At 38.4% G+C, this 24,985-nt stretch overlaps 5 protein-coding genes across 12 annotated transcripts; all 5 read right to left on the bottom strand.

The window, feature by feature from the left end:
- Positions 1-387: 387 nt before the first annotated feature.
- LOC794642 (uncharacterized) lies at positions 388-4,772 on the bottom strand. 3 transcript variants are annotated; one of them, XR_012389890.1, is made up of 4 exons: positions 4,728-4,772; positions 4,378-4,624; positions 2,240-3,398; positions 388-1,485 (listed from the first exon to the last, which is right to left on the bottom strand). XR_012389890.1 is itself a non-coding variant. In XM_073922095.1 (3 exons), the coding sequence occupies exons 2-3, from the start codon at positions 4,514-4,516 to the stop codon at positions 2,596-2,598; spliced, it is 942 nt and encodes a 313-aa protein (XP_073778196.1). In that variant the 5' UTR covers positions 4,517-4,624; positions 4,728-4,772; the 3' UTR covers positions 2,002-2,595. The 3 variants fall into 3 exon arrangements, 1 of the variants encoding a protein (XP_073778196.1); XR_012389887.1 differs by having other exon boundaries at positions 4,378-4,772; XM_073922095.1 differs by lacking the exon at positions 388-1,485 and having other exon boundaries at positions 2,002-3,398.
- Positions 4,500-12,662, bottom strand: LOC137487212 (uncharacterized). 5 transcript variants are annotated; one of them, XR_012389867.1, is made up of 4 exons: positions 9,329-9,717; positions 6,876-7,704; positions 4,728-4,823; positions 4,500-4,624 (listed from the first exon to the last, which is right to left on the bottom strand). XR_012389867.1 is itself a non-coding variant. In XM_073922077.1 (4 exons), the coding sequence occupies exons 1-3, from the start codon at positions 9,465-9,467 to the stop codon at positions 6,878-6,880; spliced, it is 804 nt and encodes a 267-aa protein (XP_073778178.1). In that variant the 5' UTR covers positions 9,468-9,717; the 3' UTR covers positions 4,500-4,823; positions 6,876-6,877. The 5 variants fall into 5 exon arrangements, 4 of the variants coding, with proteins under 4 accessions (XP_073778178.1, XP_073778165.1, XP_068069470.1 ...); XM_073922077.1 differs by having other exon boundaries at positions 4,500-4,823; positions 6,876-7,051; positions 7,214-7,704; XM_073922064.1 differs by adding an exon at positions 12,266-12,662 and having other exon boundaries at positions 4,500-7,704; positions 9,329-11,493.
- zgc:113452 lies at positions 10,153-12,697 on the bottom strand. Its single transcript, NM_001030240.2, has 2 exons — positions 12,266-12,697; positions 10,153-11,498 (listed from the first exon to the last, which is right to left on the bottom strand). The coding sequence occupies exons 1-2, from the start codon at positions 12,402-12,404 to the stop codon at positions 10,930-10,932; spliced, it is 708 nt and encodes a 235-aa protein (NP_001025411.2). The 5' UTR covers positions 12,405-12,697; the 3' UTR covers positions 10,153-10,929.
- Positions 12,698-13,257: 560 nt separating this feature from the next.
- On the bottom strand, positions 13,258-19,074 carry LOC101886546 (uncharacterized). Of its 2 annotated transcripts, none has more exons than XM_005171085.6 (2): positions 18,700-19,074; positions 13,258-17,437 (listed from the first exon to the last, which is right to left on the bottom strand). In XM_005171085.6, exons 1-2 carry the CDS (start codon positions 18,782-18,784, stop codon positions 16,455-16,457), a joined length of 1,068 nt encoding a protein of 355 aa, XP_005171142.1. In that variant the 5' UTR covers positions 18,785-19,074; the 3' UTR covers positions 13,258-16,454. The 2 variants fall into 2 exon arrangements, with proteins under 2 accessions (XP_005171142.1, XP_005171143.1); XM_005171086.6 differs by having other exon boundaries at positions 13,258-17,432.
- A 1,051-nt stretch (positions 19,075-20,125) lies between these two features.
- znf1008 (zinc finger protein 1008) lies at positions 20,126-24,873 on the bottom strand. Its single transcript, XM_005171087.5, has 2 exons — positions 24,487-24,873; positions 20,126-22,312 (listed from the first exon to the last, which is right to left on the bottom strand). Exons 1-2 carry the CDS (start codon positions 24,542-24,544, stop codon positions 21,198-21,200), a joined length of 1,173 nt encoding a protein of 390 aa, XP_005171144.1. The 5' UTR covers positions 24,545-24,873; the 3' UTR covers positions 20,126-21,197.
- Positions 24,874-24,985: the final 112 nt, after the last annotated feature.

Genomic DNA, 24,985 nt, shown 5'->3' with positions numbered 1-24,985 from the left:
GAGGGGCCACAGCTGATCCACTAATGAAGGTGTTCAGGACTCTTTCGAACAGCTTGATTAGTTGGATCAGCTGTGTTTGATTAGAGTTGGAGTAAAACTGCAGAGCCGCGGCCCTCCAGGAATCCAGTTTGAGAAGCACTGATCTAAATAACCTGCCAATGGGGACAGCAAAATAATCTTGTTTTTGCTTTGACGTAAGATTATTTTGAAAAACTCACTTCATTTTCACTCATATTTCTCAAAATAAGACAATATTTTAACCTGTCTGCAAATAAATGAGCATTTATTTCCAGTGTGTATATCACTGTATAGCTCACAGCTCATTTCTGAAAGCAGTCTGCAGGAACTCTTTGACTGATATTCTCTCTTTAACGCTGAACAAGCAGAGACAGCAAACACCTTTATTAACTGAGAGAGCATGGAGGTGCCTCCACAACTTCTGTCATCACTATATTTTACAGGGAAACCAAAATGTTTTAACACATGTGCTGTGAATGAGCAGGCAGGCGATCACCCTGCGAACGTTACAGATTCAGGATTCATCTACAAGTACAAAATAAGATTATTAATCTGCGGGTCACATCACAACATCACCTCAGTAACCCTGCAATTGAAAAACTGATGTTTATCAGATGAAGTCAGGATTATTCTCCCTCCCGTGATTTTTCTTTTCCTTTTAAATATTTCCCAAATAATGTTAAAGAGATTTAGAAAAATGTTCACAGTATTTCCTATAATATTTTTTCCTCTGGAGAAGGTCATAGTGGTTTTATTTGGGCTAGAATAAATGCAGTTTTTAATCATTTTAAAGTCATGTTAAGCTCAATATTATTCACCCCTTCAGCAATATTAGTGTTGATTGTCTCCAGAACAAACCACTGTTATACAATGACTTGCCTAATTACCCTAACTTTACCCTAATTACCCTAGTGAAGCCTTTACATGTAGGCATCCAGGACGCATCCGAAACAGATGCCAGAGCAACTTCAGCTGGCTTCTCTGGATGTGGAGGAGCAGCGGCTCTACATTAAGCTCCTCCCGGGTGCAGAGCTCCTCACCCTGTCTATAAGAGTGTGCCCTGCCACCCAGTGGAGGAAACTCATTCAGCTGCTTGTATCCGAGATCTTGTCCTTTCAGTCCTGACCCAAAGCTCATGAGCATAGCTGAGAGTAGGAGTGTAGATTGACCGGTAAATCAAGAGTTTTGCCTTTCAGCTCAGCTCCTTCTTTACCGCAACAGACCAGTACATCGACCGCATTACTGCTGCACCAATCCACCTGCAAATCCCACACTCCATCCTTCCCTCACTCATGAACAAAACCCCAAGATACTTGATCTCCTCCACCTGGGGTAAAAACTTTCCTCCAACCTGGAGATGGCAAACCACCTTTCTCCAGTGCAGCACTATGGCCTCGAACTTGGAGGTGCTGATTCTCATCCCAGCCGCGCCACACCTCAGGGAAGACCCAGGGCATGCTGGAGGGACTTTAGCCCCTTTCACACATACAGACCTTTTGTTGTAGGTTGTATGTGTGAACAGGTCCTTTTTGAAAATACCGGTAAATTCGTTCTGGCTATTTTCCGGAAAGAGAAGTTGTAACATTACCGGCAATTTGCCGGAATGCTGCGCTGTGTGAATGCAGAAGGAAGATTGCCGTAATAAGCGCGTGCACGTCTAGAACGTGCTGACGTGAGACGTCTGCTTTAGCCAATCACAACAGTCAGACGCATTTACGTCCGCGCGGTTTGTGAGAATAAAAGCCTTTGAATATTTTTCCAGACACATTTAGCTGCTAGAAGTTAGTCAGATCCCTTTTATATGTTCTTCTTAATGCCAACTGTGTAAATAATCATCGATGAGATGCTTATGATAAGCCGTTGTTTGTTTACCTTCAAGCTTTGCGTGTGCCTGTGAAACAGCCTGTGAGCGCCGGCACACGCACATATAATGAACATCTCGACATGCGAAAGTGATCCTGCGAAAGTTGTTCACAATATTGATCATCCACAGAGTCTGTAATTTAGTCAAATGTTTACAAACACAAGCGCAGCCGTTTAAAGCTCATTTCTGGTTAATGATGTCAGAATTTACCGGTATTTTGGAATGATGTGTGAATGCTCTTTTCCGGAAAATTTCCGTAACGTCCTCGCCTGTGTGAACAGCGCTTTTTTGAATTTACCGGTGAAGTCGTTCCGGAAGTTTTCCGGATATTTACCGGTATCACTGTGTGAAAGGGGCTTATGTCTCTCGGCTGGCCTGGGAACGCCTCGGGATCCACCTGGAGAGCTGGAGGAAGTGTCTGGGGAGAGGGAAGTCTGGGGTTATCTTGTGAGACTTCTGCCCTTGCGACCCGGCCCCGGAAAAGTGGCAGAAAATAAACGAAGGAATCAATGAAAGCTTTTAAATGTCAAAGATAAAAGAAATCCGTTATTAGAAATTAATAATTAAAACTATTATGTCTAGAAATGTGTTTAAACATCTCTCTGTTAAGCAGAAATTGGGGATAAATTCTAAAATAATTCAAATTTAACAGGAGGGTTAATAATTCAGACTTCATCTGTGTGTGTGTATATATATATTTGAGAAGCTCTGATCTATGAGGAGAACCAGGAGATGGGCTTGAGGTCGCTGTGGATCTTCATGTGCTGATCAAGACTGGACTTTATTGTGAAGCTTTTCCCGCATCTCTGACAGCGGAACGCTTTGACTCCGGTGTGGCTCCACATGTGTCCTGTCAGACTGTCTTTATCCGAATAACTGCGTCCGCACTGCTGGCACACAAACGACTTGGGGGGGCGGTGGACCTTCTGATGGTACCTCAGGCTGTATTTATAGGTGTAGCTCTTGCCGCACTCATCACAGCGGAACGGCTTCTTGATCTCGTGGATCCTCATGTGATCAGTAAGACTGTCTTTACTAGAGAAACCCGCTCCGCAGTCCTGGCACACGTGGCGCCTGCAGTCGCTGTGCTGCTTGGTGTGATTGTTCAGGCTTTGTTTATAAGCGAAGCTCTTCCCGCATTGCTCACAGGAGAACGGCTTCTCCACCTTGTGTATTCTGTAGTGCTCCAGCAGATGTTTCCTACAGGAGAACTTCCTGAAGCACTGATGGCAGAACATCGGCTGTTTCTGCACGGTGCTGGTGTGCGTCTGCGAGGAGCTTTCTCCAGTGTGGACCCTGAAGTGCTCCATCAGATGCTCCTTGGTCTCGAAGCTCATCTGGCACTCGAGGCAGGAGAAGAAAAAGCCTTTTCCTTTCTGAACTCGTAGTTGTGAAAATCTGCTCACGATCTTTGAGCAGCTCAAGAACTGAGGCGGCTCATAATCCCCGAGATCCTCGTCATCGCTCAGCTCTTCGCTTTCCTCCATCTGAGCTTCCTCCTTCACCTCGATCTGATCTGAAGGGAACAGAACACACACAATAACAACGGTCGAGCATGTGTGGGTGCAATTTAAAACAATATCCAAGCTAGTATTAAACACAAATTAATTCCATAAGAGGGTGTGTTCACACGTATGCGCTTAACGACATACTTTACATGCCAATTTGCACATAACAGCTGCACATATGATGCTGTATAGACTATTCTGAGGAATGTAAACATAGACAATAGTCCCAATATATTTCCTGTTTCACATATTTTAAATTTCAACATCTTCCGAGAATCCAAAAACATCCACATGTTGATAAGTAATGTTATGAGAGCTGTTTTAACATTGAGGAATGATTGAATTACCTCCTGTTACAGTAATGAAATAGCAGGAAATGTTCGTGAGTCAATAACATCACCACGTTAAATGGTCTATATAGCAATATACCTGTGCACTTGCCTATATATGGATGTTGGACTTTTTGACCAATAGGTAGGCCCAGATGGAATTCCCAATATAATGTTAACATATATACTTTCTATGTGAATTTATGTTTGAGTTTTTACTGCAAATAACGCTGGAATTGCTCATATATATTTTATACTACACATTTTACAGAATTGCAAGGTTGAAAATCAGTAAACCCAACAATTAACAAAACAAATAATAAGGGGCTAGATGTATTCAAAAGGATAGAGATCATAGGAAAATGGCACATGATATTAGACTATAATTTTGACAGAAGAACTATTAAAAAATAATGTTTTAGAAACAAGTGTTGAAGTCATTGCTAACTGATGCTGAGGAAATGAGTGAAATCTGACTATTAATAGACAAGAGTCTTACTTGATCCTCTATAAAATAGTGCTACGATTTTATTATTGATCATGAGTAAAAACGTAATATGGCTTTTTATTATGAGGAGATTATCGCGGTCATCCATCCCTCTCTATGCGATCTGTGATTAGCTGCTATGGCTAAAAACAATAACCGAGTCATCCAGACCTGTGTGTTCCTCCGGCTCTTCCTTCTTCAGGGTTAAGGCTTCTTCTTCTTCATCTCCACACGGCTCAGGAATCCGCACTTCTTCGCTCTCCTCTTTTATAAACTCAGTCTTGACAGCAGTGTGTGTTGAAGACATCATTTAATAACTAAACACACTTATTTGGCGCTGAGAGGAAAAGAGTGTCCGTCGCCTTCAGCAGGGCAGGAATATTCGCGCTCTTTCTGACTGGATTCGCGCTCTTTCCAGCTGGACAGTAGATGCGTGTTTACTGAACAGATCCAGAGTCAGTTTGAGTTTAATATCTGCTGTTTTACTCTGTTAATGAGCAGAATGTTGAGCAGAAACACACCGAAGCTACTGCTACTGCTGCTGGCTCTTCTTCTGGAGGTTTAGTGACGGTTGTAAACAGTTTTACAGCATCAGCGCCACCTAGAGTGGGCAGGGACTGACAGAGGGCACATGATAGTCAGCATTAGATTCTGAATTCTGCATTTCTTACAAAACCCAAAAGGCTATTCTGTTGAACTTTTCTAAGTTGACATTAACAATAAACAAATATTGATCATCAAATTCTCATGTTATTCTGATCTTTGAAGGGACATGAACAGGGCTGGTGTTCTGTCGATTTGGCCTACCCTGTCAGATTGACCTAACCCCCAATTCAAAAAGTAGGCAGCACATTTTGATGACGCAATATGCAGATTTCACTACCAGTGTAAATTTTAATGTGGAGTAGTGTGATATGAAGCTGTAATATCTCCCTAACCTACCTAATACCTAACCCCAACCTCAAAACCATCTAATTATTAACTGGTAGCATAACCTGATGGGTAAGATTAAATGTCAGGACATTGGCGCATCCATAGAGGCAACCTAAGCGGCCCCGATAACCCATTCACACGGGGCTTCAGCTTTAACGCTTGACTGAAGACATGTCTGAAGTTGGGGCTGAAGCGATCGTCATAGCAGCGTCAGCCAATGAAATTCAGTCACCAAAAGGCCACTGTCTAGCTGGTGTATTTGCATACAGCGATCTGATTGGCTGACGCTTCCGTTGGCGCTTAAAAAGTTGAGCAAGTCCCAACTTCTACAGCGAGCAACGCCTCTAAAGCGGCGACAATGGATCCACAATGCAGTTCGGCAACGCCTGACATCACCCATTTAAAGTGATGGGGAAGCGTTGACGCTGATGCCCCGTGTGAATGGGGGGTAAGATACAGTGTTCATCTGGAGTCAGACCTACAGCCAAAGAGAGGTAAGAATGTTTTCAAGAGGAAAATCTATAATTCACATTTATATTACACATGCACAATCAAAACACGTTCATAAAGATCAACTAGGCCTGTCATCATATCTAATTTTTGTGGTACGATATATAGCACCAAAATGCATTGCCATACACAATATTATTGGCATTTTAAGACCATTTTGACACTACAATATCGTCACAATGCATGTACTCTTCCAAAGAACACATAACATATTATTCTTAAGAATATTTCACTTAATTAAATTCATTTTAACAAGTTAATAATTAGGCATTGGAATCAAATAAAAAACGTATATTCTAAATAAACAAATAAATAATAATAATAAAATGTTAAAATGTCCAAGGTCAAAAGAACTACAAAAAAAGTATAATATAATATAATAATTTATAGTGAACACTATAATGTTTTTTACCCATACTGACACTGACACCTCCAATAGAGATAGAAAGGCTGTGCCATCAGCTGAAATGTGGCTAGAGTTGATGTTTATGTATGGCCGATATATAATGCATCACCAAAAATGTGCATGTGTTGTGTGATCAGTCGATATATTGATTATTGTGACAGGCCTAAGATCAATAAATGTGTTTTTTTTTTATGTAAAAATCTTATTTGCAAAACTTTTTTGTGAAAAACTAATTAAATTATATTGGTTATTATAATGTTTCAGTTCGTTCATTCACTTTCTTTTTGGATTATTAATCAGTGGTCGCCACATCGGAATGAACCGCCAATTTAGCTTGTTCAATTCCCCTATAGCGCACGTGTTTGGACTGTGGGGGAAGCCGGAACACCCTGAGGAAACCCATGGCAACACAGGGAGAACAAGCAAACTCCACACAGAAACACCAACTGACCCATCTTTGGCTCGAACCAGCGACCTTCTAGCTGTGAGGCGACACTGCGCCACCGTGCAGCACATGTTTCAGTTTAAAATGTATATTTTCCCTCTTCATTTTGTCCACATCAAAACAAGATGTATCTAGAAAACGGTCAAGAAATTAAATTAAACAATTCAGCAAAAATTGAGAATTTTCAAAAATGATGCAGTTATAGTCATGTGACCAGCTCAGCGTAAATATCGGATGGCATTGTTCCATTCTAAAAACTCTCTTTCCTTGACTTACTGCAGAGATGTTTTAAAGAGTGCAATGCAGACTAATCTTACAGTACTGAAATGTAAACATTTGTACACTCGAGAGCCACTGCCATTCACCAGCACCAACCACTATGAGGAGAACCAGGAGATGGGCTCGAGTTCGCTGTGGATCTTCATGTGCTGATCAAGACTTCCTTTATTCAGGAATCTCTTTCCACACCTCAGGCATGGGAAAGGCTTCTCTCCGGTGTGGGTCCACATGTGTCCAGTCAGACTGTCTTCATCCAGGTAACTGCGTCCACACTGCTGGCACACAAACGGCTTCAGTCCAGTGTGAAACTTTAAGTGATTCTTGAGGCTGCGCTTCTGACTGTAGCTCTTCCCGCACTCCTCACACTGATACGGTTTATCTCCTTCGTGAATCCTCATGTGATCAAAAAGGCTGTCTTTATTAATATAACTCACCCCGCAGAGCTGGCACACGTGCGGAGTGAAGCCGGAGTGCAGTTTGGCGTGATTCGTGAGGTTGTGTTTGTGAAGGAACCGCTTCCCGCACTCCTCACACTGGAAGGGTTTCTCCAGCTTGTGTATTCTGTAGTGCTCCAGCAGATGTTCTTTACGGGTGAAGCTCCTGAGACACTGATGACAGAAGAACACTACAGCTCTCTCCGCGCTGTTCTCCGATGCTTGCGTGGAGCTTTCTCCAGTGTGGACCCTGAAGTGCTCCATCAGGTGCTCCTTAGACTCGAAGCTCATCTGGCACTCGAGGCAGGAGAAGAAAAAGCCTTTTCCTCGTCGAGCTCTTTTCTGAGTAAAGCTGGTGCCGATTCTCGAGCAGCTTAAATACTGAGGCTGCTCGTAGTCCTCGTCCTCATTCTGTTCTTTAGCTTGCTCCTTCACCCCGATCTCACTTTGCTCATCTTTGACCTGAGTTTCGTCCTTCATCTTGATCTGGTCTGAACGGAACACAAGAAAATGGACAATCATAAAACTATCAATTGATATCGTTCAGTCTCGTAAGCTGTGTGGAGACCTGGTGGGCTAAAAACATTGAGCCGTAATGGCGGCTACACTGAGATCTCCATAGGAGTGCAGCACAATCCGCTCATTCGTTTTATCTGTTTTGAGATCAACAGTTGGATCACAAATCATCAAAACAGAGAGATGATCACAAACTGTAAATTGTGTGCACTTTTAATCCAGACACTGCTGTTTTTGACTGTAGCACATGAACTCCATCATGAATGAAATTAATCGGATGCTTGTTTGCAGTAAAAATTCTTAATTTAATAACACTCATTTTTACATTTGTGAGTCTCTTTGCTCAAAAATCTGTTTGAAGGGCTGTGTGAGCCTCACAGAGTAAATAATGACAGAATTTACATTTTAGTGTGAACTATCCCTTTAATTACCATTATTACTGCTGTTTCACAGTGTGAATCTGCATTTTCATTCAGCCTGTGTAAGTGTATCGCCACATTCACACGGGGCTTCAGCGTCTACGCTTCCCATTCACTTTGAATGGGTGACGTCAGGCATTGCCGATCTGCATTGTGGATCTGTCGGCGCCGCTTTAGAGGCGTTGCTCGCTGTAGAAGTTGGGACTTGCTCAACTTTTCAAGCGCCAACGGAAGCGTCAGCCAATCAGATCGCTGTAAGCAAATACACCAGCTAGACAGTGGCCTATTGCTGACTGAATTTCATTGGCTGACGCTGCTATGACGATCGCTTCAGCCCCAACTTCGGACACGTCTTCAGTCAAGCGTTGTCGCTGAAGCCCCGTGTGAATGGGGCATATGATTTACTGCTTTGAATTTTTTATTTTGAACAATTTAATAAGTCATGGCACAGTGGTTAGCACCTTGGCCTCACAGTAAGAATATCGCTGGTTCGAGTCTCGGCTGGGTCAGTTGGTGTTTCTGTGTGGAGTTTGCATGTTCTCCCCGTGTTGGCGTGGGTTTCCTCCGGGTGCTCCGGTTTCAGTCCAAACACATGCACTATAGGGGAACTGATCAACTACACTGGCCGTACTGTATGTGTGTGTAAATGAGTGTTTCCCAATTTTGGATTGCAGCTGGAAGGGCATCCGCTGTGTAAAACATATGCTGGAATAGTTGGTGGTCCATTCCGCTGTGTCGACCCCTAATTAATAAAGGGACTAAGCTGAAGGAGAATGAATGAATTTAGCAAGTCTAAAGACTTGTTTCTACTTTTATTCTGAAAATATAACATCTAACTGAAATCTAAGACCGCTTTTGCTAATGTAGCACCTAAAGGGAGGTGCTCATTTACATTTTTGTTATAATAAACGTACCTTTATATCATGACTCAATTTACCTAGCTATCATTTTTATGACGACCTAGATAGAAATGGACGGAACAATGGCTAAAGATAACTGTTGTGCTGTAAAAAGAAGTTCTGAGACGTCATAATACCACAACCCAGCTCTTAAATCGGGAATATTCCTTTACAGACAGTCTTATTAAATTAATCAGTAAATATCCTGTAATGTGTGTGTGTGTGTGTGTGAGAGAGAGAGAGAGAGAGTGAGAGAGAGAGTCTCTCCATCATCCACAGACCTGTGTGTTCCTCCGGCTCTTCCTTCTTCAGGGTTGAGGCTTCTTCTTCTTCATCTCCACACGGCTCAGGAATCCGCACTTCTTCACTCTCCTCTTTTATAAACTCAGTCTTGACAGCAGTGTGTGCTGAAGACATCATTTAATAACTAAACACACTGATTTGGCGCTGAGAGGAAAAGAGTCTCCGTCTTCTTCAGCAGGGCAGGAATATTCGCGCTCTTTCTGACTGGATTCGCGCTCTTTCCCGCTGGACAGTAGATGCGTGTTTACTGAACAGATCCAGAGTCAGTTTGAGTTTAATATCTGCTGTTTTACACTATTACTGAGCAGAATATTAAAGAGAAACACACTAAAGCTGAATCCTCTTCTTCTGCTGGAGTATTAGAGTCGGTTGTAAACACAGTTTTACAACATTAGCGCCACCTACTGAAGTGAGCCAATCAGTTGTATTAAATGATTTTTAAATAGTTTACATTAATCCTTGAATATAGCAAAGCGTATAACATTCCCAAATAGATTTTGAGTACTGTGTTTCTTCAAAATTCAGTTTCTCTGAATATGTTAATTTATTGAGCTCTTAATTTGTTACTGAAAATGTTATTTTGAACTTTGGTTATTTTGAACCATTAATAAGACATTCCTGAAAAATAATCACTGATAATAATCAGTAAATGTTGTTAATCAAAATCTCATATTATACTGATTTCTTTAAAATAGTGTCCATTTAGGCTTTTAAGATGACCGTAAAGCATATTAAACTAATTTAAGCATTTAATATAATAATTTAAACATTTGATCACACAAATACTGACTCATATGTATCAGATTCAACAGTTTTGATTGTAATTGTCACAACTGCACTGTAAAAATATCCGTTAATAAACATTTTGTTGTGTTTTGAGTTTGACATGAATCTGGCAAAAACACAAAATAGGCAGAATAATGTACTCCAGTAAGTTGGAAATGCTTACCCACTTCATATCGTGACCACATGAGCTAAGCTTTAATGCAATAACTCCACTGCATGTCAATTATTCCTTACATAACACAACATATGAGCATTGATTATGGAAAATGAGCAGTTTGGATCTTTCGATGCTTCAGGATCCAATTCCAAAATGATTATAGACCTACATTGCTTTCCTATGTCTTCAGCTGTGTTAATACTTTACATTTGAAGATGGGGTGGAGTTAAATTAGGTTCTCACCACCAACATAAAGAGCAAATCAATTCCCTTGTCCACTGCCGATGCTTTTTCTGCTTCTATCTTGCACACACCAGACATGCACCATCGCAATCTAATTTAAAAACAGAATCAACTCTGAATGAATACAGAAATAATCACCATACATCAAAGAATCAATGCATTTCTCCCAGCCAATGAGCTGGAGTGGCCTCGCCAGAGCCCAGACCTAAACCATATTGAACATCTCTGAGAGATCTGATTAGCCAAGAGAGATTGCCTTGAGTTCATTCTGGCTTGTTTTGATTGTGAAGCACTTTTCACTCTTTGGGAAATGCTTCTCTCCAGTGTGACTCCACATGTGATCAATCAGATCATCTATATCTTATTTATCTCTAACTCCATCCACACAAATGGTTAAAGGCCAGTGTGGACTTTAAGGTGATACGTAAGACTGTGTTTATGAGTGTAAGACCTCTCACACTGATCACACTTGAATGGTTTGTCTAGTTCGTGGATCCTCAAATGAATAATAAGGCTGTCTTCATGGATGTAGCCCTTCCCACAGTGCTGGCATACGTAAGGTCTCAGATCAGTGTGAGAGTTGGCATGATTTGCGAGGCTTTGCTTATGGTAGAAACTCTTCCCGCACTCTTCACAAGGAAAGGGCTTCTCCACCTTGTGTATTCTGTAGTGCTCCAGCAAATGTTCTCTACAGGAGAACTCCCTGAAGCACTGATGGCAGAACATCGGCTGTTTCTGCAATGTGTTTGTTTGCGTGGAGCTTTCTCCAGTGTGGACCCTGAAGTGCTCCATCAGGTGCTCCTTAGACTCGAAGCTCATCTGGCACTCGAGGCAGGAGAAGAAAAAGCCTTTTCCTCTTCGAGCTCTTTTCTGAGTCAAGCTGGTGCCGATTCTCGAGCAGCTTAAATACTGAGGCTGCTCGTAGTCCTGAAGATCCTCGTTTAGTTTAATCTCAATCTGAGCTGAAAATAAGAGAATAAAAAGTTAAAGCAGAAACTAATGACGGAACTGGAAGAAAACAAAGCTGCAGGATATCTGGGAAAAAAGGACATTACAATATTTAGTTTTTCTGTGTAAAAAATTCACATGATTGCTTATAACCATACTGGGAAAATTCATACTTTTATATTGATTGGGATTATTTTGTAAAAGTTTACACAGCAGAAAACGCTTTTCAAAGGATTCATTTTGTTTTTTTCTTAATCCAAAATATCTACAAATGCTTAAATCAAGAAGCATTTTATAGACAAGCAAAAACATGGTCTTGTTTTCAAAAACAATTAGTCAAAATTCAAAAACGAGCAAAAAAATAAACCAACAAACGAGGTAAGAAAAATAATTTCACATAAGATTATTCTGCTTTACCGAGTTGGCAGATTATTTTCAGAAAAACGTCCCTCAATTTTGACTCATTATTTCCTAAAACAACACAATGCGTTTTGCTTGTCAAGAAAATGTTTCTTGATTGAAGAATTTTTAAATATTTGGACCAAAAACAAGCTACGAAAATCACATTTAGGTGTAAAAAAACAATAGAAAGATATAAGAAAAAGTAGAACTGTATGTGATGCCACTGTGACCTGTTCCTTATTACATATACATATATACATATATATATATATATATATGTGTGTGTGTGTGTGCTTTTTTGTGTGTGTATCAAATAATTATGTAAAAGGTAATTTACATAAAAGATACTCCAAAAAATGTGTATAAAATGTCCACAGACCTGTGTGTTCCTCCGGCTCTTCCTTCTTCAGGGTTAAGGCTTCTTCTTCTTCATCTCCACACGGCTCAGGAATCCGCACTTCTTCGCTCTCCTCTTTTATAAACTCTGTCTTGACAGCAGTGTGTGTTGAAGACATCATTTAATCATTAAACACACTTATTTAGCGCTGAGAGGAAAAGAGTCTCCGTCGCCTTCAGCAGGGCAGGAATATTCGCGCTCTTTCTGACTGGATTCGCGCTCTTTCCTGCTGGACAGTAGATGCGTGTTTACTGAACAGATCCAGAGTCAGTTTGAGTTTAATATCTGCTGTTTTACTCTGTTAATGAGCAGAATGTTAAAGAGAAACACCAAAGCTGAGAGGCTCTTCTTCCGGAGTGTTGGTGATGGTTGTAAACACAGTTTTACAGCATCAGCGCCACCTATATGACGTCGGTAAGTGTGCACACAGCCGATACTGAAAAGGGGATTTAAAATGTTTAAATATTAAAAGAGTAATATCTGAATTATTAACAAAGTCATTGTGCCAAAACAATTGAATAGAAGAGACTTCACACGTAAGTCTGAGTGCAATAAAATTTCACCCAAAAATGAAAATGTACTCTCTAATTACTCTCAAGTGCTTTCAAACCTTTATCTTTATTTTTTCTTGAACACAAAATCAGTTATTTTGAAGAAAAACCATGGAGAACATAGAAAACCTGTAACCATTGACTTCCATAGTAGGAAAAACAAATACGAGTCAACTATTAAATGTTTCCAGCATTTAACACATCTCCTTTTATGTTCAACAGAAGAAAGAAACTCATAAAGATTTGAAACAAGTACAGGGTGAGTAAATGATGACAGACTTTTCATTTTTGGGTGATATCTCACTTTAAGATTCTATATGTGAAATAGTTTTTTGATATATGTTTTACAGCTTCTGTAAAGTTTAAGTATGCAGTAATACACGTTTCAATTTTGAAAATCTGAAGCATAATGGGCTTCAAAACTGAAATCTTCAAAAGTACAGTTTATTAAAAATCAAAATCATTCAACATTATATTAAAATATATTTGATACACATTGAGTTACATGCATACAAACCGAAAAATAAAACACGTGTGCATTTATTCAGACAAAGAAGACATTTTCTAGTCTCAATATTTGATCATCAGACATTCAAACTTTGGGAAAAATTATATTTTTGGCATGTTACATGGAACTGAAAAGAAATAAAAAGAAAAGAAATGGCACATATTTCTAGTCTCAACAAGGCAAAAAGTATCTGCTATATTTGGTTTTTGGCCACTGAAAATGTGTACGATTCATAACAATAAGTATACCAAACGAACCAAGTATGCCTTTGTTAAGAAACAAAATCTAAACTAATTTCAACAAAACTTTAGTTACACGCATGCAACATTTAGGTAAAAAAAAACAAAACACAAGTTTCCCATTTGAGCAAAAGATTTTCTTCAATCTCTTTGCAAAAAATAACACAATAATCAAATCATTAAAAGTGTTTTCTCATTAAATATGCATTAATAGAATTTAATATTTTGTATTCTTAATAAAAACTATTAACAATTATTCTTTTTGGCTCAACAATTGTGCTATTCTTTACTATTTCTTCCACCCGCAAAAGCACCATCACCTTGATTTACCATTGAATGTGTCGTAAAATGCATTTGTGCATTTTGTTAAATTGTTCTCTAACTTCTACATAGAAGCTATGTGGTTTAAATAAGTGCAAAAAGTCTTCAGGAATAGTTTTACGTGTGCATTTACGACCCTTGGATTTCCCCCTAGAATAAAACACTCTGCTTTTACCTTATTTGGAAGGGTCATGAATATTAATGAGCTCTGCTTTGATTGTGCATGTCTCATTTCACTGACTAGCTGTTTACATTGCACGTCCATTACCAAGGCAGCGATCGACGAATATTTACATTTGTAATTTTTTAACAAAAGTATTGTGATCTGCTTGCTGGGGCCACGCCCCCTGTCGTGTCCCCGCCCACTGCAGTAGTTTATAATTTGCATTTTAATTAATATTTTGTAAATTAGATGAATTTGAAAACAAAGTAAGTTTTTTTGTAAGTGCACTGAATTCTCATGTAATTTCTTCACACATTACATTAATAAACACACTGTACAACAGGCATGTGTCATTAATATCCTGCTGTAAAAGCTTGTCTAAAGACACTTCATGTGTAACAAATGAAGCTTTGTTTTGTTTTTCATAATAAAAATAACAGTCCAGAGGCCAGAACCATGAAGCAGGATTAGCTGATTACGCTTCAGTTTAGTTTGAATCAATCCTGGATTTTAGGTATCATGATTGTAGCTAAAAATTTAATCATTTTTTGTTGCCATGGTAACCTATGCTGCACAGCTAATCCTGCTCTGGGGCAGGTTATGGTCATCATGTTACAGTATGTTCTGGTTATGTTCCGGATATTTTCTGGACATGTTTAGGTTATGTTCGGGATATGTCATAGTAATGTTCAGGTTTTTTCTGGATATGTTATTGGCATGTTCATGTTATGTTCTGGACATGTACTAGTTCTGTTCTGGATATGTTCTGGACATGTACTAGTTATGTTCTGGATATTTTCTGGATATGTTCTGGACATGTTCTAGTTCTGTTCTGGATATGTTCTGGACATGTACTAGTTATGTTCTGGATATGTTCTGAACATGTACTAGTTCTGTTCTGGATATGTTCTGGACATGTACTAGTTCTGTTCTGGATATGTTCTGGACATGTACTAGTTATGTTCTGGATATGTTCTGAACATGTACTAGTTCTGTTTTGAATATGTTCTGGACATGTACTAGTTATGTTCTGGTTATGTTCTAGATATGTTCTGGATATGTTCTGGACATGTTCTGGACATGTTCTAGTTCTGTTCTGGATATGTTCTGGACATGTACTAGTTCTGTTCTGGATATGTTCTGGACATGTAGTAGTTATGTTCTGGATATGTTCTGGACATGTACTAGTTATGTTCTGGTTATGTTCTAGATATGTTCTGGATATGTTCTGGACATGTACTAGTTATGTTCTGGTTATGTTCTGGATATGTTCTGGACATGTTCTAGTTCTGTTCTGGATATGTTCTGGACATGTACTAGTTATGTTCTGGATATGTTCTGGACATGTACTAGTTATGTTCTGGACATGTACTAGTTAGGTTCAGGATATGTTCTGGATATGTTCTGGACATGTACTAGTTATGTACTAGTTATGTTCTGGTTATGTTCTGGATATGTACTAGTTATGCAATGATTATGTTTTTATATATTCTGCACATGTTCTGGTTTAGTTTTAGATATGTTTTGGTTATGTTCATGTTATGTTTTGAAAATGTTCTGGACATGTTCAGGATATATTCTCGATATGTTCTGGTAATGTTCAGGTTTTGTTCTCGATGTGTTCTGGAATATTCAGGTTATGCTCTGGATATGTTCTGGACCTGTACTGGTTATATTCTGGTCATGTTCTGGTTTTGTTTTGGATATGTTCAGGACATGTTCTGGTTCAGAAATCACAAGCTAAAATTTAACCAGTCGGCTGTGCACAAAATGAGAAGTTAGAGAAGTGCACTTTAGAGAAGTGTGTTTATTGTAATTGTTTTAGATTATCTGTAATTAATGACACATAAGCAATTTTAGTTTAACCAATTTTACAGTTTTATTTATCTGAAATTTAAAGAAAGACGCTTATTATTAACTAGTAGACAACGCATTAAAACTATATATGAGCTTAGAGTTCAACTAAACAGACTAACTGTAGTAACACTAACAAAAGACAGCTCTGTTGTTAATGATCATGCTAGTTGATTGGCTGGTTACAGCTAGTGTTTGTTTACACTATGAGATGAACAATGCTCATTCAGACCACAGTGCTGAGACCCTTCATACGGACAGACAGCGGCACTTTCGAAACCTAGTTGTGAGGCCATTGCCTTTACATGTTTATTAAACAGTCTGTAAGACTTTAAATGAATGTCATTATCGGCATCGCATGAAAATGTAACTGTAGCATTGTATGCTAGAGAAGAGGAATTAGTCTTTAACTCTGTCAAAATAAAAGTCCCACTCTTAAAACATAGTGGACAAAAAATGCCTTAAACCACCAGTCCAAGCATAAAAAATGTCAGTATTTGTGAACACTCCTGTTCTTAAAGCACAATATTTATGCTTATTTTTTCAGCTTTGGACAAGCCTTTTTCAGGTGTTTCCCCAGATTTCCGTATCTGCTGAAAGTCTTCCCGCAGGAAGGGCAGAGGTACGGCTTCTCTCCAGTGTGCACTCGCTCGTGCACTTTCAAGGCCCCTGAAACTGTGAAGCTCTTTTCACAGTGTGAGCACTTGTAGGGCTTTTCTCCAGTGTGGATGCGCTCGTGCACTTTTAATTCTCCAGGTCTGATGAAAGTGCTCCCGCACTCCAAACACTCGTAGGGTTTCTCCCCAATGTGTGTCTTCTGATGGTCCTTAAAGCCATTGAGCCACAGGAAACTCTTCCCGCAGAAGGAGCACACGTACCGCCGCTCGTCCTCGTGAATCCTCATGTGTGTCTTTAAATGCACGGCCAGGAAAAACTTCTTCTCACACTTCTCACAGCTGAAGGGTCTTTCTCCAGTGTGTGACAGCAGGTGTGTCTTCAGATTGCACGCTTCAGCAAACCTCCTGCCGCACTCAGGACACTGGTGTAGCTTCTCTCCTGAATGCACCTTCATGTGTCTCTTCAGACTGTTGTGATGTGTGAAGCTCTTCCCGCACAGCAGACATGCGAAAGGTTTCTCCCCGGAGTGTATTTTAGCGTGCTCTTTCAGTCCTTCCTTCTGTGTGAAGCTCTTCTTGCACTGAGCGCAGTTGAACGGCCGCTCGCCGGAGTGTATCCGCACGTGTCTCCTCAGGTCTCCGGAGTTTGCGAAGCTCCTGTCACAGTGAGCGCAGGTGAACGGTCTCTCTCCGGTGTGGATTCTGATGTGCCTCTTCAGGTCTCTTTTACAGGTGAACGTCTTTCCACATTCTGGGCAGGCGTAGGGATTATTATCTTCTGTGTCTTCAGTCTGAGAGCAATTATCGGAGTTTTCTCCAGGCATTACATGATGAGGCTCCTGGAACGGACTCTCCTCCACTTCTTTTTGCGCTTCAGTTTCATCTTTCACTTCCACCTGGTCTTGAAGTAAAAAGAGCACAACATCAGAGAACGTGTTTATTTTTGAGCAATAATTGACCGGAGGCTGTTGATCATTAACCCTTGTGTGCTGCTGGGTCGATTTCATCCACTCTGGGCTGAGTTTAAGCCTTAATTTGGCCATAACCTCTCTGTGTGTCAGCAAATGGAAAGATTTTAGGAGAAAAATCTTATGTTGACACATATTCTGGGAAAATGCTCTGCAATATACACTCCGGGCAAATTTACTACTCTTCCATTATGTTGGTGGCTGTATTTGCTCTATTGACTTTAGTATCTATTGGCTCTATTGGCTCATTTTCGTTAGTAATTTTTGAATGTTAAAAAATAAATTCTGGCTCGCGTTGTGTCAATCGTGCTCCCACACTGCCTCCAAAACATTCATCTGTCATATACAATATTTGGGGTTGGATTTTTCCATTTTTCGCATCCGAAAGATCATTTTGAGGGGTGTTTTGACAATTCACTTGCCGCCAAATGGTAAAATCCAAAATGGCGTTGGAGAAATGCACTTGTTCTCACAACACAAAGCCCTTTATGATAAGCAAAGTATGGAATATAAAGACACGGCGTACAGACCAATCGTGATGGGTGACTGTGCTAAACTAGAACTGATTTTAAAATAAACAGTTTGTGAAAGATTATAAAGTAACGTTACTGAGGTAAACGATAGCTTGCTGCTATCGTTTTGTTTTGCAAATTATTTCGCAATGGATTCTTTAATACACATTGCTCTCTCTGTGTGCAAGGATTGGGTGTGTGACAATTTTTTTTTTTTTTGCATTTGAATATGAAAAGAACTCGTGTGAAAATTTCGACCTTTGGTGTGCAAAGACCTTAGTTCAGTACAATGACATATTTCCAAGTGAATATTGGGTAGGGGCGTGGTTTATTTTTTAGCACCTCCTTTCATCTTTTATAAGTGGCAAACTAACAGTTGGAGGGGCGTGGCTCAGCATATTTCACCCAATCAGTAAAACTGACATCACAAGAGAATAACTGCCATTCCAGAGCTGAAGCAGGTGTGCAGATTTTGATTAAAGATTACCAAATCAATTACATTAAATAATTGTCCTAGAAAAATGAGCATGGCAAATTTTGATTTCGGAACTTACAACCAATAAATCTAATGGAATATGGCTCAAAACACAAATGTACAAGGTTTGTGTGTTACAATATTATGCTTTGTAATGTTTTAAGGATTTTGTAGTGTTTTCTTTACCAGTAAGAAGATAAACACCAACCTGTTTGTTCTTCAGGATCTTCATCCTCCATTCTGCATGATTCTGCATCACTCATATCTTCACTGTCCTCCTTAACCATCTCCATCTTCACAGCAGATTCAGCTCTTTAGGCTTTCCTGCGTGTCTGTAAACGTGTCACGCTTAAGGTTGTGAATACTTCAATGTTTTTCTTACGTGTAGATTCGATTTACTTGCAGAAAAAACATATTTTCCGACTCCATTTAAAAACAAAGCGTCTATTAGCGCCTCGCATAAAGCTGCATAATATTACACTAATAATTTACTTTCATTTTAAATGACTACCACAGAAGATTCTTTAAACCGAGCCAAAAAGTTTCCTTCTGTTTCATACTTGAATGCGCCGAAAACCAGTTCACTTCTTCCGTGTCTTTCGCGCAGACGCACAGCGCAGGACCAAAATAAAAGTCTGATCAAACCAAACTCAGTTTTCATTTCGATTATGTATGATGTTCAGTACACTGCAGTCTAAACACTTTCAAGTCTGACTTTTTAATCAGAAATAACCGTTTTTTTAAAACAAAAATAACCGTTTAAAACAGAAATAACCGTTTTTTTAAATAGAAATAACTGTTTTAAAACAGAAATAACCGTTTTTTTAAAACTAAAATAACCGTTTTTAATCAGAAATGACCGTTTATAAACAGAAATAAGCATGTTAAACAGAAATAACCGCTTCTTGAGCACCGCAGTGTTTGCAGTGTTGCTATGGAAACACAACCACTACAGTTAAATAAACAAATGAACCAATGCTGTAGTTTTCTACAATAGATTATATTGTGCTACAATACACCAGTTAACTGTAGTAAAAACTAAAGTAGTATAGTATTTGTTACAATTTATCAGTTACTGTAATACTTAATATTACAGTATGGTTGGTTGTAGATAATATAATACACTTTACTATGGCATTATGGTACTATTATTTATTACAAATTACAGTATTTTTTTATTATAATAGCTTTTATTTTTAGTTTTTAATAACTTTGTTCCGTTTCTGTAACTGGGGTTCTTTCTAAAAGAATGAAAAGCAGATTTTACTTTATCTTACTGTATACAAATGTATATACATATTTATGAACATATTTATAAACAATTCATAACCATCATACTAAATTACCTTCATGGCGGTTTGTAGATCTTCCATCATATGACCTAAATATACACAAACAGCATGTTTAATTTACAATAAAGAGCCATTATTGTGATGGCCTAAATAATGATGTATGTGATTTATGATTAGCTTTAACCTCTGATATGTGATGCTGAATTACTACAGTTACAGTTGTTTAATTGAAGAAAATCTATTCGGTGAAATATTCAGGTTTCAAATGAAGGCTTGAGCATGAAACTACACATGAAATCATACATTATTTGCCAAATGTTAGAGTAGTAAGCAAGACACGGCTGGAAACCATATTCTGTTTTATTACAGTGGCTGTCAAATTGGCAAACAATTGGAATAAAACACAAGGCGACAAGCAACACTCATAAACACAAGACTGATATTGTGAATATGACAATAGTTTATAGGCTCCACATACACATGACAGAGGATGCATTAATAACAGTATGAATATTAATACAGCAGTAAACAGTGAGTGTGGCATTGCAAGCTCCATCTACTGGTGCGGCGGGGTATTTAAAGGCACATTTGTCCAATGCTTACATTTCACATTTATCACTATCATCAAAGCAGGAACTAACAATATTACAATAAAGTTACGACACTGTGCTAAAGAGGTAAGTAAAAAGTGCTGCTCTTTTGTAGATATTTTCACACATGGCCACAAACACTGAAATAAACAGTAATTGCCTTTGTCAGTTTACAAAATATACATAAAAGAAATCCTCATCATAAACAAAGTAAGGCTTTGCTCGTGTCCTTTCCATTTAAAATTAGAATCAACCACTGCACTTCAGTCAGGATCCCAATTAAGATCCAGCATTTCTAAATTTAATGAAAAACAGGGTCATTAAACGGTCAGTTGGTGTTTCTGTGTGGAGTTTGCATGTTCTCCCCGTGTTGGTGTGGGTTTCCTCCGGGTGCTCCGGTTTCCCCCACAGTCCAAACACATGCGCTATAGGGGAACTGATCAACTACACTGGCCGTAGTGTATGAGTGTGCGAGTGTGAGTGTGTGAATGAGTGTATATGGGTGTTTCCCAGTACTGGGTTGCAGCTGAAAAAGCATCTACTGTGTAATCACCACAACAGATCGATTACTATAGTTGTCGTGTTACCATAGCAACTGTAGAATCACAACAGACCGATTACTGTATATGTCGTGTTACCATAGCAACTGTAGAATCACCACAAGATTGATTACTATAGTTGTCGAGTTACCGTAACAACTGTAGAATCACCACAGCAGATTAATTCAAGTACTGTACTGTAGCATGTCTCAAAAAGACTTAATATATATATATATATATATTTAATGTGGTATCCCCAGAGTCTAATTTGAATGTGACCCTTGTTCACTTTCTCAGCTTTGGACAAGCCTTTTTCAGGTGTTTCGCTAGACTGCCGTATCTGCTGAAAGTCTTCCCGCATGTAGGGCAGAGGTACGGCTTCTCTCCAGTGTGCACTCGCTCGTGCACTTTCAGCCCTGACGACTGAGTGAAGCTCTTTTCACAGTGTGAGCACTTGTAGGGCTTTTCTCCGGTGTGGATGCGCTCGTGCACCTTCAGCTCTGCAGCTCTGGCGAAGGTTTTCCCGCACTCCAAACACTCGTAGGGTTTCTCCCCAATGTGTGTCTTCTGATGGTCCTTAAAGCCATTGAGCCACAGGAAACTCTTCCCGCAGAATGAGCACACGTACCGCCGCTCGTCCTCGTGAATCCTCATGTGTGTCTTTAAATGCACGGCCAGGAAAAACTTCTTCTCACACTTCTCACAGCTGAAGGGTCTTTCTCCAGTGTGTGACAGCAGGTGTGTCTTCAGATTGCACGCTTCAGCAAACCTCCTGCCGCACTCAGGACACTGGTGTAGCTTCTCTCCAGAATGCACCTTCATGTGCACCTTCAGCGTGCTCTGCTGAGTGAAGCTCTTCCCGCAGAGCGTGCATGTGAACGGTTTCTCCCCGGAGTGTGTTTTCGTGTGCTCCCTCAGCACCTCTTTCTGTTTGTAGCTCTTCCCGCATTGAGGGCAGGTGTACGGTCTGTCTCTGGAGTGAATGCGCATGTGCCGTTTCAGCTCTCCTGAGCTCGGGAAGCTCTTTGCACACTGTCGACAGGTGAACGGACGCTCACCTGTGTGGATTCTCAAGTGCCTCTTTAGTCCTCCTGAATTGGTGAAGCTCTTTTCGCACTGCGGACACGTGAACGGACGCTCTCCGGTGTGTATCCTGAAGTGATCCTTCAGGCTTCCCTTACATGTGAAGCTCTTGGCGCACTGAGGACAGGTGTACGGCCGCTCACCTGTGTGGATCACCATGTGGACCTCCAGGTGTCCTTTACGCGTGAAGCTCTTCCCACACTGCGGGCAGGAGAAGGAGCCTTTTGGTGGAGCAGTCTCTGAGCCGCTAGAGGACTTCTCTTCACTTGTTGAACTCTTCTCTTCATTCACTTCTTCATCTTCCACCTTCATCTGCTCTGAAATGACATAAACATGAACAGAAAGTGTTGTTTATATGAAGACCTGATTCAGATTTACAGCTGATATATAAGCAGAGCTGGGCAAAACATAAAAGTAATCCAAAAGTAGTCAGATTACATTTGCATTAATATGTAATCTAAAGATATTATATACCTTTCTACAAATGTTTTAATGTAGTTTATAATATCTGAAATATCATATCTTTAGATTACATAATTACGGTAATGTAATCCGACTGCTTTTGGATACAAAAGTAATCCAAAGGTAGTTAAATTAGGGTTGCAATAACATTCAATCTAAAGATATTATATTTCTGTCAACAAATGTTGTAATGTAATTTGTAATCTGTAATATATTTGGTTTAGATTTCATATTTATAATAATCTAACTTTTTTATATAAAAGAAATCTAAAAGTAATCAGATTACATTAGTATAAATATGTAATCTGAAGATAATTGTTGTAGTGTACCCTTTAATATAGTAGCTTTAGAGTCCTTTTTTTGTAATTTAATCTGACTACTTCTTGATACAAAAGTAATCTAAATGTAATTCAAAAAGTATTTCAATTACTGTAGCAATAATATGCAATCTAAAGATATTATATTACTGTCTACAAATGTTGTAATGTAATTTGTAATCTGTAAAATATTAGGTTTAGATTACATATTAATGATAATTTGTTTTTGAATACAAAAGTAATCCAAAAGTGATGCGATTACATTAGCATAAATATAAAATCTAAAGATATTTTATTAATTTCTACAAATGTTTTAATGTAATTTGTAATCTGTAATATATTATTTTTAGATTATATAATTACAGTAATGTAATCTTTATTTTGTAATGTAATCTGACTACTTTTGGATACAAAAGTAATCTAAATGTAATCCAAAAGTGGTCTGGTTATGTAACCATAAATATGTAATGTTATTTAAATATGTAATATGTTATCTTTTGATTACATAATTATAGTAATGTAATCTTCTTTTGAATCCAAAAGTAATCTAAATGTAATCCTAAAGTAATCAGATTACCTTAGTATAAATATGTAATCTAAAGATAATTATTGTAATCTTAAATATATTAGCTTTATATTACATATTTTTTTGTAATGTAATCTGACTATTTTTGGATACAAAACTAATCTAAATATAAGCCAAAAGTAGTTTGATTACATTAGCATAAATATGTAATCCAAAGATATTACAGTCTATAAATTTTGTAATGTAATTTGTAATATATTAAGTTTAGATGACATATTAATGATAATCTGTTTTTAAATACAAAAGTAATCTAAATGTAATCCAAAAGTAATCAGATTACATTAGCATAAATATGTAATCTAGAACAATTGTTGAGTGTAATCTTTTATAATTTATCTTTATATTACATATTTTTGTAATATAATCTGACTACTTTAGAATACAAAAGTAATCTAAATGTAATCCAAAGTAGTCTGGTTATGTTACCATAAATATGTAATGTTATATAAAGTAATTTGTAATCTGTAACATAAGTATTCCAATATTACAAATTATTCTGTAGTTAGTAATATAATATCTTAGTTCAACATTTATAATAACATAATCTGACTTCTTTTGGATCAAATTTAGATTACTTTAGTGCTAATGTCACACACTGAAGCAGAATAATCTGCTTATTTGACAGCTATTTAATATACATTAATATTAGTAACACCAAGCAACACTAAACCTGATTATTTTACTTCAGATTAAGTACATTTAAAAATACAGTTACATTACAAAAACCAATTAAACACATGAAACATCAGCTAAAACACACTAAATGTGTAGATAACAGTGAAAACATCAAACAGCAACACTACAAACGCGAGAAATCACATATTAAGCAACAGGTTTATTAATTTATAAGATTAAAAGATAAATATTATAAGAATTAATTCATTATAAACAACTTGCTGCCATTCTGCGAATAATATGTAATCATGTAATCCATAAAAGTAACTGCTGATTACAAGTATTCAGAAAAGTAATTTACTCGAACTTGATTCTTGGAATCTGATTACGTAATCCAGATTACCATTAGTCCATTACTATCCCAGCTCTGAATAAGAATACAAATATGAATAAAACATGCATTATTTTATACATATATTCATGATATTATGGATGGATAATAATCACTAACCTGCAAGTCCCTCAGTGTCCTCATCTGTCATGGTGTGTGTTTCTGCATCACTCTCCATATTTACTGCAGTATTTCAGATTATCTTCTAGTTCTTGTCATGTTCAAAACGAAAATACCAGTGGAAGGAAAACAGACGATGAAACATATCTGTCTGCAGGCATTTCACTACTAAAACCGCCATTTAACTCTCGATATTGACTAAAACCCGAAGCCTCCAGCAGCTATATGATCTTGATTGATGTATTCGAGCTTATAATGAAGAATAATAACGTCGTCTCTACACTTTAGTAAAGTGCGGATGCATCTCTGGACATCTCGTGTCCTTGAATAAGTATTATTCCGCTGAGGAACACTAAACTCTCTCGGCAGATTTTCAGCAGCTCTGACGCAGCCCTGATGACGTCACCGCGCCGAGTGATGTTTTCATGTTGATGGAAAATAAAGAAAAACCGAAAGTTTGTGCTTCAATTAAAGACAGCCGGCGATTACCGGTGTGCAT

The sequence above is a fragment of the Danio rerio genome, chromosome 2 (assembly GCF_049306965.1).
Source record: "Danio rerio strain Tuebingen ecotype United States chromosome 2, GRCz12tu, whole genome shotgun sequence".
In the NCBI taxonomy this organism is placed as follows: Eukaryota; Metazoa; Chordata; class Actinopteri; order Cypriniformes; family Danionidae; genus Danio; species Danio rerio.
The sequence above is the reverse complement of the archived record's forward strand: the minus strand, read 5'-3'. Positions and strand labels throughout refer to the sequence as shown.

Coding starts and splice junctions, on each gene's coding strand:
- LOC794642 (XM_073922095.1), bottom strand. CDS start 4,516: ATGATGTCTTCAACACACACTGCTGTCAAGACTGAGTTTATAAAAGAG. Junction 3,399..4,377: donor AGAGCCGGAGGAACACACAG/GTCTGGATGACT, acceptor TGTTCCCTTCAG/ATCAGATCGAGGTGAAGGAG.
- LOC137487212 (XM_073922064.1), bottom strand. CDS start 9,467: ATGATGTCTTCAGCACACACTGCTGTCAAGACTGAGTTTATAAAAGAG. Junction 7,705..9,328: donor AGAGCCGGAGGAACACACAG/GTCTGTGGATGA, acceptor TGTTCCGTTCAG/ACCAGATCAAGATGAAGGAC.
- znf1008 (XM_005171087.5), bottom strand. CDS start 24,544: ATGGAGAGTGATGCAGAAACACACACCATGACAGATGAGGACACTGAG. Junction 22,313..24,486: donor GGACACTGAGGGACTTGCAG/GTTAGTGATTAT, acceptor ATGTCATTTCAG/AGCAGATGAAGGTGGAAGAT.
- LOC101886546 (XM_005171085.6), bottom strand. CDS start 18,784: ATGGAGATGGTTAAGGAGGACAGTGAAGATATGAGTGATGCAGAATCA. Junction 17,438..18,699: donor AGATCCTGAAGAACAAACAG/GTTGGTGTTTAT, acceptor TTTTACTTCAAG/ACCAGGTGGAAGTGAAAGAT.
- zgc:113452 (NM_001030240.2), bottom strand. CDS start 12,404: ATGATGTCTTCAACACACACTGCTGTCAAGACAGAGTTTATAAAAGAG. Junction 11,499..12,265: donor AGAGCCGGAGGAACACACAG/GTCTGTGGACAT, acceptor TCTTATTTTCAG/CTCAGATTGAGATTAAACTA.